A 16,147-nucleotide genomic window follows, 5' to 3' on the forward strand; every position below is an offset into this window, starting at 1 on the left:
TATCTTTTCAAAGATAACCTGTATGATTTACACTAGATCTTATTTTAAAGCAAAAATACAGTTTCCCATCATGAACTAGTATATGGATATTCCTTACATACTCAGCTATTTTAATTGAAAGCAGGCTTCTATTCCAAGCATATATATATATTTTCACTAAACACTATTTAGCATACTAGTGTAGTGTACATACCCATACATTTACCTGTACATATAGCCATATACCACCCATGCAGCCTGAACTCCTTAACTGCACAGAAAGAGGAACAACCAGAGGGTGTGCTCACTGGAGAGATTCCCAAGCTAGGAAGACTGTAGGCTTATGATGTCTTGCAACACAGGGCAGGCAGCTCTTTCACCTGCAGATTTGCAACTGCAGAATAGGGTCAGTACCCTGGTAGCAGACAGTAGGATGGAAAGTCTGCCTGAGGAAGCATCAGAGTGAGAGACCCTCTTCTAAGTGGAGTGGAGGCCCCATCTGCTGACCTGACCTGACCTCACCTGACCTGCTGTTTAAAAAGTTTTGCAGGTTGCCAGTTGCTCAGATGCAGGATGCCTTGTGTGTGAGTTATTTACTTCTTGAAATATTATCTGCTGCTCCTCATCCATCTGGGCACCAGGGGCACTGTGAGGAGGTTGACTGTGTGAAGTGTGGCTACACAGCTCTAAGGAGAGAGGGTGAAGGGCACATGTGACTTCATGATACTTCCTCAGTCCTGACAGTGAAAGGCTTGGGAAGGAGAAGTTAGGTCTTGTGGGACAGGGATTTCGCTTTTAAACCAATGGACTCCCTTTTGGAGGACTGAGGACAGATGCCTCTCGACCTCGTTGTCTCATTCTCTACAACCTCTCTCAGGCTCAGGCATCTCTGCTCCAGCGTGGGCTTCTCCACGGGCTGCTAGTGGGTCTTTGCTCCACTGGGTCTGTCCCAGCTGCAGCGGGGCCACCTGCCGTCTCGCCACTGGTTGCAGGGGAAACTCAGCTCCAGAACATCTTGTCCCGCTCCATCTTCACTGACCTGGTGTCTGTGTGGCCATTTCTCTCAGATCTCAGCCCTGTCTGGGTGAACTCGGCCCAGCGGGCACTCAGGGAACAGGGCGCTCCCGAGTTCCCCAGGCGGCTCTGCCGCCGCCATCCTCAGCGGGTGGCGCCGGCCTGGTGCGGGCAGCCCCCGCCCAGGGGGCTGAGGAGAGAGGAGCAGCCTCGGCCCCAACCCCACCTCCCCCCACTCTTCCCTGCAGGTCTGAAGCACTTTTTCCGGTTCCTTTGTCCTCGACTTCCCCCCCTAGGGGTGCAGTGGGGTCGAAAGCCCAACTTACGTGCTTCTATACGAACGCACGCAGTATGGGCAATAAACAAGAGGAACTGGAAGCTCTTGTTATCCGGGGAAACTATGACATAGTTGCCATCACTGAAACATGGTGGGATGACTCGTATAACTGGAGTGCTACCATGGATGGCTACAAGCTCTTCAGGAGGGATAGGAGAGGTAGAAGGGGTGGTGGGGTTGCCCTGTATGTAAGGGAAGGTCTAAACTGTTTAGAGTTAAATGTTGGGGATGACTTGGTAGAATGTCTGTGGGTGAAAATCAAAGGGGGGCCTATGAAGGCAGATATTGTAGTGGGAATCTGCTACAGGCCACCCTATCAGGACAGTGAGACTGATGAGCTATTCTTTAAACAACTGGGGGAAGTCTCGCGCTCACTAGCCCTTGTCCTTATGGGTGACTTTAACCTACCTGATGTCTGTTGGAAGTATAACATGGCAGTCAGGAAACAGTCTAGGCGGTTCCTGCAGAGTGTGGAGGACAACTTCCTATCACAACTGGTCAGTGAACCGACTAGAGAAAGTGCTCCCCTAGACCTGCTGTTTGTGAACAGAGAAGGTCTTGTGGGAGATGTGAAGGTTGGAGGACGCCTGGGGCATAGTGACCACGAGATAATAGAATTCTCAATTCTAGGGGAAGTTAGGAGGGGGAACACTAAAACGGCCAAGCTGGACTTTGGGAGAGCTGACTTTGGGCTGTTTAGAAGTCTGGTTAACAAAGTCCAATGGGAGACAGCTCTCAAGGGTAAGGGGGCGCAGGAGGGATGGTTACTACTCAAAAAGGAAATTCTGGAGGCACAGGAGCGAGCTGTCCCTGTGTGCCGGAAGTCGAGCCGCCGGGGTAGAAAACCAGCTTGGATGACAAAGGAGATTTGGGAACATCTCAAAAGAAAAAGGGATGTCTATAAGTCTTGGAAGAATGGGCAGGCATCCAGGAATCAATACAGGGAGGAAGTTAGGACATGTAGGGAGATAATCAGGGGGGCAAAAGCCCAATTGGAACTTAGACTAGCCTGCTCCGTAAGGGACAACAAAAAGTCTTTCTATAAATATATTAATAACAAAAGGAGGGCTAAAGATCACCTCCAGCCCCTACTGGACTCAGGGGGTACGTTAGTCACTAGGGATGAGGACAAGGCTGAGGTCCTTAATGCCTTCTTTGCCTCAGTCTTTAATAATAAGGTCAGTAGTTCCCAGGTGAGCTGGCCTTCGGTGTCTGAGTGCAGGGAGGGAGAGCAAATCGAAGCTCCTGTGATCCAAGAGGAACGGGTCAAGGATCTGCTCCTTCGGCTGGATGCCCACAAGTCTATGGGGCCTGATGGTATCCACCCGAGAGTCCTGAGAGAGCTGGCGGATGTCATTGCCAAACCCCTGTCCATTATCTTTGGACAGTCTTGGCTCACTGGGGAAGTTCCGCTGAACTGGAGGCTGGCGGATGTTACCCCCATTTACAAAAAAGGGCGGAAGGAGGATCCGGGGAACTACAGGCCTGTCAGTCTGACCTCGGTGACGGGCAAAGTCATGGAACAGGTTATCTTGAGTGCTATTAATGAGCACATACAGGTTAACCGGGTGATCAGGCCCAGTCAACATGGGTTTATGAAAGACAGGTCTTGCCAATCAAACCTAATCACCTTCTATGACAGGGTGACCCGCCTGGTTGACGAGGGAAGGGCTGTGGATGTAGTTTTCCTAGACCTCAGTAAAGCCTTTGATACAGTTTCTCATAGTGTTCTGGTTGAGAAACTGATAACTGCTGGCCTGGATAGGCACTTACTCCTTTGGGTTAAAAACTGGCTGGATGGCCGGGCCCAAAGAGTGGTGGTAAATGGGGGCCGGTCACCAGTGGGGTTCCCCAGGGCTCAGTGCTGGGTCCAGTTCTGTTTAACATCTTTATCAATGACCTGGATGAGGGGATTGAATGTACCCTCAGTAAATTTGCGGACGACACCAAGCTGGGAGGCTGTGTCGATCTGCTCGAGGGTAGGGAGGCCCTTCAGAGGGATTTGAACAGACTGGATCGTTGGGCTGAGGCCAATGGCATGAGCTTTAATAAGGCCAAGTGCAGAGTCCTTCACTTGGGGTATAAAAACACCAAGCATCGCTATAGGCTCGGGGAGGAGTGGCTGGAGAGCTGCCTGGCGGAGAGGACCTGGGGGTCTTGGTTGACTACCGGCTTGATATGAGCCAGCAGTATGCCCAGGTGGCCAAAAAGGCCAATGGGATACTGGTGTGTATCAAGAATAGTGTGACCAGCAGGAGCAGGGAAGTGATCCTGCCACTGTACTCGGCACTGGTGAGGCCGCGCCTGGAATATTGTGTCCAGTTTTGGGCCCCTCGCTTTAAGAGAGATATTGAGCTTCTGGAGCGAGTCCAAAGAAGGGCGACTAAACTGGTCAAGGGGCTGGAAAATAAAACTTATGAGGAGCGGCTGAGGGAGTTGGGGCTGTTTAGCCTGGAGAAGAGGAGGCTGAGGGGAGACCTGATTACAGCCTACAAATACTTGAGAAAAGATGGTGGGGAGGTGGGGAAGGGCTCTTTACATTAGTGTTGGGTGATAGAACAAGAGGAAATGGGTATAAGCTTAGTCAGGGGAGATTCAGGTTGGATGTTAGGAAGTATTTCTTCTCTGAAAGGGTTGTCAGCCACTGGAATAGGCTGCCCAGGGAGGTGGTTGAGTCCCCATCCCTGGATGTGTTTAAGAATAGGGTGGATGATCTACTTGAGGATATGGTTTAATGGGGATTAGAGATGGTTGGACTCGATGATCTCTAAGGTCTTTTCCAACCTAGGAATCTATGAATCTACGAATCTATGACTTAAATAGGGAATTCGCAGAGGCGCTGATTGACTCGACCCAGGCCTGAGGGGATGGGGGTCCGACCGTTTTTGAAGCCCGGCAAGTTCCAGGGGGCAATCCCCTCTCCTGTTACCAAAACCCTTTCACATAAACCCAGCACAGGCAGGTACAAGAGAGACCTCTAGAATAATAAAACAAAGTGAAAAAGTGTCCACCTCGAGGATGTACAGAAACACATGCAGCCTGGGGAACAGCCAGGAGGAGCTGCAGCTCTGTGTGTGGTCTCAGAAGCAGGACATTGCTCAAATTCCTGAGCTGTGGTGGGACAACTCCTGCATCTAGAGTACGAGCTCTTCAGAAAAGACAGGTGAGCATGCGAGAAAGTTCTGTCAACAGTACTACTTGTAGGAGGCAAAACTTGATCTTAGTATCCATCTGGGCATTGCACCAATGAGTTCAGTCTGAGTGAAGAGAAATTATTTTCTTATGTCCTTTGGCAGTCTCTGAGATGTTTCCTGAATAATACTAGAAGTGCAATTTAGGTTTTTCTAGCAATTTTAGCATACTTAGTAAGTGGTGAATCTGTATTTTCCTAACAAAAATACCTTATTTCTAATGTAAGCAGGAATGGCAGCAAGCTATCTGACATGGTAAGAATATGAAGAAATAAATTTAACTTCAATGTCAAGACAGTGGAAAGATCCTGTGAGTTTGGTCAGTATAATGAGAATAATAAAGTTGACAGGACTAGTGAAATCTTAACTTCTACTTGCAAGTATTGTTAAGTGGTCTGAAAATAATCATATTGGAAAGCAATAACAAAGCCTGTTTACAAGATATGAAATATTGTCTTTGTTTGACATGTTTTTTCTATACTTAGAAGTCCATCTGTGGAAAACACATGAAGGGAAATCACTACTTCCATAAATCAAGAAAAAAAAAAAAAGGACAAAAGAAAATTGGTTGCTTACGTCAAAAACCATAGCTTAGATGAAGACACTTTACATTTCTTTAAATTGATTTAGTTATTTCTCTGAGGGAATTAATGTATGTGTGCATTACCAATAACACAATACACAAGCTATTATTGAAATATGAAAATACCTTACAAATGACGCAACGTTTTGCAGGACAGATTACTGAAAAAGGGCTTTATCCTTTTTGCACGATTCAGAACCAGTAGGAAAGCTTTTAGAATTCCTGTGCAGTTCAACAAAGGGATTCCTTCTGAATGTTCCTGGAAGGGAAAGATCTTACTGAGCATCTATGGGGAAAAAGATATTCAAATTGTATATTGTACATATAGAGTCTTAACGTAGCAGTTCTAATCTTCCTCTATGCTTTCTACTATTTCTACATTAGTGAAAGGAGCAGCAGCTCTCAACTCTTTAATGTGCTCTTTTAATGTGTATTGTTTGTGCTCTCCATTCTTTTGTTTTGCTCTATTCTCCTTGTATTTTATACGATATGAAGCTCTAAATTAAATTGGAGCACTTTGCAGTGCTGAAGAATAGAAGGAAACTTTAAAAGGTCAAAAACTCACCATAAGAATATGATGTGTCTTCCCTTAGAATTTTCTCATATTTCTAAGAACACTCACATTTATAAACTTTTGACCTACTTGTGCCAGGAAGACTTAGTGTTATGTTTATAGCTCAACCTATTTGTCATCAGCGCTGAATATCTTTATATCTTCAAAACTTTGTATCCTCAAAAACACCTGTAAAAATTGTAACTGAAGCTGCACTCATCCCTCTACTTGTAAACCTCATGTGGACTTGTATTCTTGACAGCTCATGTAAGTGGTTGTAGTTGCTGTTTCCTCCCTTCTGTCCAGCAAACACATTTCCACCCTGTAGCAACCAGAGGTGCCAGTGAGGGTGATGTATGCCTGTGCCTCAGTCTAACATAGGGCTTGAAACACATCTGAATCTAAAGGTGGGCAGCACTCCCAGACCTCGCATTTTAAACATAGGAAAGTCTACATAGTGTCTTATAAAATGGATCTATTGGTGTTTGGTTTAGAAGGTGCTTTCTAGGACATCGGATATTTCTCTGTCGTTTTCTAGCCTTGCGAACAGTAAGTTATTTCGAATGTATCATTAAATTATTTGAAACGTATCATTACTGCTGGAGTGTAGTTCAAATTGTAGGAGAATCCCCTAGCTTCTTACTGGAAATCCCGCCTGCCCTCAGTGTCCTCTGAATGTGAAGGATCGACTCTCCCACTTCCTGGGAAGCTCACTGGTGCCAGGGTTCAGCGTGTAGGCTTCCAGAGCAACAGTAATATCTGTCATTTTGAATGAATACAAATCTCTAACAATCTATGTTTGTACAGTCCCAGTGGAAACATGTGGTGTCAGCTGTGCTCGCAATACTTTAAAGGCTCTATTAAGTCAGCTGGCAACACACCCTGTCTCCAGGCGCTGAATTTTATGGCAAAGGAGCTAAGAGACTGAATCCATTTTTTTTTCCCCTTCTTTTTTTTTCTCCCTTCTCATGTCAACTAGCTTTCAAAACCACAGGAAGTGATTTTAAAAAAGGCTGAGTGTGCTGCTATGTTGTTAATAACCACAATTCAGTTTACAGGTGAGCATTTATGTACACCCACACAGTCTTAGCATGTACACACACACACACAGAGTCAAGTACCTTTATGTAGTCTGATATAAACTCCATGCAAATTATTACTGTTGAGTAAAAGAGGAACTGTACAGAATTTGTAAATAATTATAAGACAGTTTTCTTAGCTTATGCAGCCATTTGAAAGAAGGCTATGCAAAACTGCGGGAAGGTTCTGGACCACATATCACAGTAAAAATCCACAGCTACTCTGTCTAATGACCTTTTAAGGAATGTACTTGCTGTTTTCTTTCATTTAGACAAAATTGTTTGATTGGTAAATGTTAAAATATTAGTTTGCTTAAGTCATGTTTTGAGAATCAGTTGTTCAAAGACCGAACTTTTCAGTGACATTCAGAATCTTTTCTCTTGCAGCCATTTCGTAGAGTGACGTTTTCTGTTGTGAGTCAGCCTCAGGACCCGCATCAAGGGTCATTGCAGAGTTGCTATGACAGCGGTCTGGAGGAGTCAGAAACACCAAGCAGTAAGAGTTCATCAGGGCCAAGACTGGGTGCCCTTCCACTCCCAGAGGACAACTACGAAAGGACTACGCCGGATGGCAGTGTTGGTGAGGCAGAGCATATGGAAAATGGTAGGGGCAAACACGACATTCACACACATAATCTCACTAGCAAGTGATACTAAGTAGACTTTTGAAAGATCAGTCCAAAACCATAAATAAATATATTAAATAGCTAAAATTGTAATTATTTTATTTTAAAGTTTGTTAAAATGCAGATATACAAAATAATGGAACATAACACTAGTAATAAAACCAGCACTTCTTTTCTTTACATGATTTAAAAACTATACTGCAGAAGCAGTTAAAGCATTGAAAAAAATACCAGTAGAGGGCTGGGGAGATGGTAATTGAATTAAATTCCGTACTTTTCATTTTAGATAAAAGATCATAAAGGACATGTATTATCTTTTCCTTCCATTTTTGGTTTATCAACTACTTAGGAAATTTCCCAGAATGTAATATGTACAGCATCAGAAAAAGAAAGCAGGATTAAAAAACCCCATTCTAGAGAATTCCCTTTTCCCAAAAAATCTTATATAGGCTGTTTTCAAAATAACACTAATGAAGTCCGTTCTTCATTATTTCGAAAAGAACAACATTACTTTCCTTTTGTTCACGCTTTATTTTGTACAATACTTTTAGAACATCTCATCTAAATTCAGGATCTGTTCATGCAGAAGGGGAAAATGCTGAATCCTTATTTATTCTATAGTAATTCTCCAGATATTACAAAATAAAGGTAATTTAAATCTCAGGTTTTGTTTTCCTTTCTATATAAAACTATTTAGCATTTTAAAAAAATCTTTTCAATTTGAAATGTATTTCATAAAACCTGAATGTTTTACTGTTCTCCACTGGTTGGCCGCCATCTAAAATTTTATGAAGTCAGACACTGACTTTATTATCTTTACACTTGCCCGTAAACAACAAAATACATTATTTTATGTCAAAGTGTATATAGATTTTTGATAACCAGTGAAATAATGGGGTTGCTAATCCAATTGGAATTGGTGGATATATGCAAGAAGGGGGGGTATATTTTCTGTTATAGAATGAATGAATGAATTAGTTTGGCTAAGTGCATGATTTAGTTTTTCTGAGATTATTGCACTGGATAATTGTTCTTTGATTTTTATCTTTCCTGAGATAGACGTGTTGACCCAACAAAAATATATTAATCTCCATGGTAAGATATTACCAAATCTAGTATGTATGACTGAAGAATGGCTACAGCAGTCTACATATGCTTATAATGTATAACTCAACAGGAAATGACTAATTAACCAAAAAGGAAGATGATATTGTCCATCTGAAAAGAACCTATCTTAGCTTATGTATGTGTATAACTGTATGTCTATATATTCTCCATAGTTGTTTTTATGAATATATCTCTTTACATTTCACTTTTGTGGGTATGTGACAGGGGAAAAAGTGATACTGGTATTGTTAGGAAAATGTCAGAAAAAAGTTTCTAGACTTTCGACCTAAATTGAGATAATTGCATTATAGTCTGTTTTGTAGTGAGATTTTGTGGTTAGCATAATGAAACTAAATTTGTTAATTCACCTGGACATATAGCAGTGTAGTAGATTGCTGGACATTAAATTCTGAGTTCAGAAAGTATACTAACATGGACTATGTCTGAACCATATTGGGAAAACTATAAAGCCACAACTGAATATAATTTTTAATATATTCAATAGTCAGTGAAAATCATCACACTTATGGAAGTGTAATTAAAACCAGAAAGTGCTTAAGCAGCGTCAAAAATTAAAGCAAACCAGTTTATTTAAGTTTTTATGTGGACGTGAAAATTGACATTGAATTCTAATAATTATTTTAGACATTAATTTGATTTTTTGAAGGATGATAATTTATATTTAGTAGGATGAATTTGTTGGATTTGGTTTTAAAAATATTATTGTATAGTTAGAAGATTTTAAACATGGAGCTGTACACCTATATTATTCCATGAATAAGTGAATGAAAATGAAATTACCATAAAAAAAAATGCATGGCAGGACTTGTATATAGTAATCAGAAATTCCTTCTCCTTTATAAATCCTTGAACTGAGACCTTTGAAAGGTGGGTGACATTGTGATGAAAATTATACTTTACAGACTTTGGTATTTTGCTGTCACATCTTAAAAACAAGATTTCAAGAGTGGCATGTCATCTGCCTCCAGAAATTTTTGTTAAAATTAATCTATAAATAATGACAGAACAGGATGGAATGTACTTTTATTCTTTCATATATGTAATATCTGACATTTGAGTGAGAGTTTTCTGTGATCTGATTCTTAAGTCCGCTTATGTTTAACTATTTTAAGCACAATTATATTGTTCAAATTCTGATAATATAATCTTCAATATTAATGGATCATGCTGACAGAAATAGAATTGAAATTGAAATCTGTCAAGCGTTCATTTGTCACATTTAATTGGAATCTAGGTAATCTGCAGTGTTTAGCTTGGTCAGGTTTTAATCAGAATTTATACTGGATTTTCATGCAAATTTTCCATGGAAACAGCACTTTGGAAGAGATCTTAATTATTAATTGTCATTACTCTGAGTATTTACCATTTAATTTCTATTGGTATGAAACAATGCAGTTATAACTAATTGTTTTGGATTTCCTTTCATTTTGAAGTTTGAAATGATAATTTTCAGCACAGTACGCTATACTCTCTGATACATTTGATACTTTTTTTTTTGAAAGCTAAGATGACTAAGGAAAACAAGTAATTTTATAGTTAAGGCAAATGTAAGAAGTTTTGAGTAAACAGTCAAAGTAAAGAGGAAATTCAGCTTTCTGTTTGCTTGTAAAAGGCCTCTTTCTGTTTTCTCAGGCAAGGATAAAATGCTGGCAAGAAAAAAAAAAAAGGATAAGGGGCTGGTTTTCTTAGAATATATTGTACATCACCTACCAGCCTACATGACTGTAAGATGTAGACTGAAGTTTTGTTCTGATTATTAGCTGTAGTATCAAAAGCAGGAGGAAAAAAAGAAAAGGGAAGAAAAAAAGAAATGTTAGCAGTTTGACTGTGAAAATTCAGTATGCAAAGATCTTGTTAATTAGTAAAATCTGCAGAACCAGAAGTAACTTCTGAGTTAATTTATCCTCTGCCCTTGGAGCTTTCCTTACAAGGAAATTCTGCTCATATGTGCAGCCTTCCTTGCTAATTTTACTGTTAGAATGGCACTATCTTAATGTAAATTGCACAATAATTTTCTCGAGAACGTTTTTATTACGTTTGTGTTTGTGTATCAAGGGTAAAGACATTACCATGGCAAATGAGCTTCGTGGGCTTTTAGGCATAGCCTTCTGTTTTTGATAATGCCTAGTACCACATATCTCAGAGGAAAGTTAAATAAAAAAACCCTGTGGCAGATACTTCCAGAATTACCTATCCTCCTGACTCTAAGAGTTATTAGTCAGCATGTGCTTTAAATAGTGATTTTCTAAATAATAATAATAACCCCCAACCTAATTTATCACGTTATTTATTTTCTTCAATTTACGGCCCTGAAAGATAACTTTCAACAGGAAATTCCTCTGAAGGCTATAAAAATTGTCTTATTTTTAATTGCTTTTTTCTCTTATTTAACAGTTTTAGTGACTGTTTCTTTTTATCATTATGAGAAAAAGCATGGAAGTATTCTGTTTTACTTTTAAATGCTGTGGATTATTATGTTTTCTTATAATTTATCTTTCTTCTGAACTATATATATTCCTACTTTTATTCAGTCGTTGATCATCATGTACCTGTTATTTTTTTCTTTCCATGAACTTCTATTTCTTCTGATGTAGGTAGGGATAGCTGGAGATGTATTCTCATCATTGGAGGAATGGACAATAGAGCCTTTTCGTATTAATTCCTGTGTTATTAATTACACATACAGTCTCTAAGCAGAGCTTTTTACTGTTCTGTTTCATGTCCATTCACCTGGTTCTGTCTGGTCTCTCTCATGTTTCTTGCAGCCTTCTTAGAAATATTTCATTATATTCAATTTTTATCAGATTTCTATATGCTTACTATTTATTTATACATGTAGTGGCCTAATTAGTTTTATTTTTTTGTTTAATTTAACTAGAATACCTGTAGGGGTGAAACTGCAGTACTGTAGATTTTGATTCATGTGTTCTTCCCTGGAGATTTGTTTCCATGCTGTTGTAATTACACTGTTTGCCACACCTGAGATACCTGCATTAAAGCTAGCTCAGGTATTTCTATATGAACACATCCCTGATCTGCAGCACAGTGTTTTAAGTTAGCCCATGTTTCAGTATCAAAGATGTAGGGGTTGGAGAAGAGCATTCATCTTTGCGAAAGAAGGAAACTAAGGGAATGGTTTACAGCTTCCATTTTTACAGGGGGAAATGGAGTAGAGAAAGATTAAGTGACGTGTCTGAAGTCACAAGGGAAGTAAGGGGCAGAGTTTGAAAAGGAGCTCGGAATTTTTGTGACTCAGTTGCTTGACTCCCTCAAAGAAATCAGTAGATGAATTACACTCTGGCTGACACATGAAGAGCTAAAAGGCAGGGAAGAGAAGTGCGTTATCTCGGTTCATATAGTCTGATAGTATCCTGTGTTCTCAATGACAATCTCAGATTTAGACCATAACTGTCAAAATTCCACTGTAAATATAGAGAAGGGGTTCATGGTATGTGAGATGAGGACTTGAAAATGTGAAAGGAATTTTGACAATTAAGAAATGTAATTAATTTTATTTATAAGAGCATTTTCTCACTTTTACTTGTAAGATGAAATATTAATCTGTTCTTTGGACCCAAGTGTTAATAAAATGAAAAAAAGAATCCATTAGTTTACAGAATCCATTTCCCTTTAGCTTTTTGCAGTCCAAATAACACAGGTTAATGTTCTCGGAGACTTAAATGTCCTCGTTGTAAGCATTGCAAACCAGACGTTCCTTGACTTATTCCATAGAATTACTGTACTTTTGCAGTTCCCATTATTTTCAGATGTTCTGTTCTCTTGAATTCAGGTCCTAAAATGGCATGTGAGTAATTTTGTTTTTAAAACCGTGTCCTGAAAATTTTCATGTAAGTAGTCCATCTGAGAGGTTGAGTCAGTAAAGGTTTTCAATGTAGTGATTACATGCTAATAGTTCCTTTTTCAGTTTGTTTTTTCTTTCAGTGCTACTACATCCACTTTTTCTTAATCTGCATGCATGAACCCAAAATACCAGAAAGTGCTACACAAACTATTATATAATACATATACATAAGAATTCTTATTCTTGTTTCTGATAAATCTTAACCTATAACTAGGCACACAGTGAACCGTGGGTTCTGCAAACCTTGCAACATATATAGGTTATGTTTTGGAACACGTGCATGTTCAGTGATGGATTATGTCTTGAGCCAGTTTGTTTTGAGAATGGAGTATTCTGATAAGATCTGTAAAAGACATTTTATAAGAGAAAAAAATTCAAAACAGTTTCTAAGAGAGAAGGCACACTGTGCAGGGATCCCTGTTACACTAATGTAGTCTTATGTAAGGCAGTGAACCTGGCTGGGAAGAATATTGGCTGCTTTTCTCCTTGAATTTTTTTCCTTTTTAATCATTTACGACGTTCCTTTAGATGACCTTACTCCATATGTCTGTGAGTTTCTTTAGCAGAGGAAGATGTGATTTGCTAACTTATATGCACAGTAATACTTTAAGTTTCAAAACTATATGGTATTTTTTCTCTAAGAGTTATTTGCATTTTGAAATATTATGCATGTGTACTTAAAATAGAAATTAGGGAAATGTACTTTGATTGTGTTACAATATGTATTATATGATTGTGTGATATATATATTTGCATATATTTTTACTTTATTAGGTTAATAACATACTACAGAAGGATGAGCAATTATTTTAGTTTGTGCATGTTATGTCATTGCACTAAGGCTTATTGTATCTTATCTACTCTTCTATGTTTACATTGCACTTCAAATGCATAATGCAAAGTAAAAGACCAAATATAGGCCAACTGTGAGGAGAAGCAACTCTCACTGAAGCCTCCAGAATAGTGTATTGTTTATGTCCTCTCTCCTTACGTTTTTATTTTCCAAGACCATGCAGAGAAATACCGACAACCTCTGTATGCTATCTATTCATGAAGTATACCTGAGTATCAATGTGAATTGTTTTCAGGTTGATCAGGATTTTGGCTGCTCAGGATGCTTGGATCTGCTGGAATTAAAGAAAGAATGTGTATTTCTATATTGGAAAGCCACCCCTGCACATTGATAGCAAAGCTAACAAATTATTCAGCATTTTTCTGATTTTCTGAACAGCTTTGTTATTTTTCTTGCTGTTCTCCGTCTGTTGCTTACCCATTGTATTTGCTCTAGTTCCCTTTGTGCTTCGTAGTGAAGTATAGCATATGGCTCTTTTTTTTTCCAAACTATATTACAAGATTGCTTTCTTCACTCCTGATTTCAGCATCCTGCTCTTAAAAATAAAATACATACACCAATAACTGTTCACCACTCTTAAAAGCAATGTATTGATATCAGAATTACCATTTGCTAAAACTTATCCGTCTTTCATTACTCGTAAAAAGAGAAGTCCATATTTATATTCCATCAGTTTTTAATCAATAAATTGAACATGGAGAAAGACTTTGGATTCTTAAAGAACCATTCCTGCAGTTTCATCTGTTAGAATGAAGCAGTAGAGGAAGGGTTTATATGTGCATGTGGGTGTGCACGCATGTACACATCTTGGTGAGTCAGTTCTTACTGCAAATACTCATGAGATCGGGACAGTTGCACTTACATAACCTGCCTTATCTATGAATTTCAAATCAATTCACTGAGGTGAAAGAGCATGCCAAACTGAGAAGTGGAGAACTAAGTCATCAGAAAGTGAAGCTGCATGTCCAATGTCATGCTTTGAATTGATTTTTCATCTTGTAAATGATCCAAACACTGCCCACCCCTCAAAAAGTAATAATTTGGACACCAATTTCCAGTTTGCAGTCAAGTTGATGAAGGTGTGGAGTTAGGCTTTTGTCCAAGTCTTCCATGCCAGCTGCTAGCTCAGGCTGCCTCCCGCTGATGCAGACTGCAGAACTCCCTTTGATACTATTGGAGTCCTGAATGTAGACGTAGGACAAAATGCATTCCGAAATTTACAGACTCAAGGAAGAAGAGAAATCTGGTTTATGAATGGAGTATTTAGCAACCTTTGCATCCATGGCAGCCTCTTTCTTGGAAAAAATCTAATGCAGATAGTCAACGGATATTTATTTTTCCTCTGTTCAGAGGAGCCTTTCAGCATGCTTTATTTTCCCAGTTCTCTATTTGTATTTAATGACAGTTTCTTCAGTTTCCTGGACAACATTAGATCTTTCTGTCCCTTCTAATCTTCAAGTATGATGGAGATCCGAAAGAAGTCCTTCATATGCGTATTTTTTCTCCATTTCTGTGAAAAATAGATTTTGTTCTCTACTGCTGGTTCCCAACTACAGTTTTATTTATTTATTTACTATTCATTGCAGCATATGTCAATATTTTATTATATATTTCGTTTATAAAATACATAATCTTACTACTTTTGTCTTTTTCATACAAGTTTGATGCTTTGAGTTCGATATTTTAAAAGCTGGGGTAGTTTTTCCTATATGCAAAAAAAGACTGATGAAATTAAGAGAAGAAACTCTCTTTTCCTTGAGTCCGGTTTAAAAAATATCAAATGTGAATTGCTGATTCAGAACAAAAATGTGACTGTATTTTCAAAATGATGTGCTTGGACTGAGGGGTCAATGGCATGTCTAATTGGCCACATAGTTGAACCTAAAGGAATCAAAACATTCACAAAGATTTGTTTTTAAAAATATGTAGACAAATTCCAATCTCAAGGATATTAAACTGACATGTGCCTATCTATGTCATAAACAAAAATTTAAATGTTAACAACCCTTGTTCTATTCAGACTTTGAATAAAAGTGGAGTGCAAGTATACAGAACAGATAGGTTTTACTGAGTTATTAATAAATATGCTAGTTTCGTAAGTTGTTGCATTTTACGTCTAAGTAGAATCACTTCTTGCAGTGTTGTCTTTTGTTTCTTTTTAAAATAATGTAATTTTTAATAAAGATTTCTAAAATCTAAAATCCACTGTGACAAAACATAGAATATATACAAAAAAGATAAAAGACCCAATCTTGAATTTATTTTTACATCCACAACTGCAATTTTACATTTTTTCAGCCTGTAGCTTATCTAAGTAACTCAAAAATTTCCTGAAGGCAATATTTGTTTTCACCTCCTGATGTGTGAATTAAGAGTTAGAACAGCAAGTCTGCTTACCCAGTTGCTACATAACTTAATTCTTCTAGTGTAATCATAATCTGGAAAGGTTTGTGGTCCTAACAGTATTCCTGTGTGACAGCCTTCCACAGGACTATTAATGAATCCCATATATGGGACACTCAGCTGATGTATAGGGTCAGACCAAAGATCATCTTGTGGCCAAAATAGGGTGCTCAGGGAAGAATATAGCAGGGTAAATAAATTGATTCATCTTTCAAGCGTTCTCCTGTATATCAACAGTTTGTGACTCAGATTCCCTGAGCCATATACAGTGAATTTAATAACCTTTATGGATTTACATACACAAATTTGTCCAGTTTCTGTTAGAGCGCAAGCAAATACTATTATCTGTTTTTCCTAATGAAGGTTTTTAATTGATTGCATGTCCCATTAGTCTTGGATTGGAGAAAGGAAAAATAAACTTGCTAGCCTGGTAGAGACCAATTGATATGAATTTTCTAATGGGAATGTTTTGCTTTGTACCCTTAATGACCTTTGCTGCTGCCTCTGGAAGCACTATTTCTGTTATTATTTCATTTCCT

The 16,147-nt window shown here is 38.7% G+C and overlaps 1 protein-coding gene across 1 annotated transcript in view; it reads left to right on the top strand.

Moving 5' to 3' along the window:
* The window catches only part of PCDH7 (protocadherin 7), a 292,091-nt gene that overhangs the window by 130,624 nt on the left and 145,320 nt on the right, over positions 1-16,147 (top strand). Inside the window, exon 2 of the mRNA XM_086612214.1 lies at positions 7,124-7,316. Within this exon, the coding sequence (XP_086468340.1) occupies positions 7,124-7,316 (193 nt within the window). The remainder of the gene's footprint in view (positions 1-7,123; positions 7,317-16,147) is intronic.

Source organism: Tauraco erythrolophus, chromosome 5, assembly GCF_009769465.1.
Source record: "Tauraco erythrolophus isolate bTauEry1 chromosome 5, bTauEry1.pri, whole genome shotgun sequence".
Taxonomy (NCBI): Eukaryota; Metazoa; Chordata; class Aves; order Musophagiformes; family Musophagidae; genus Tauraco; species Tauraco erythrolophus.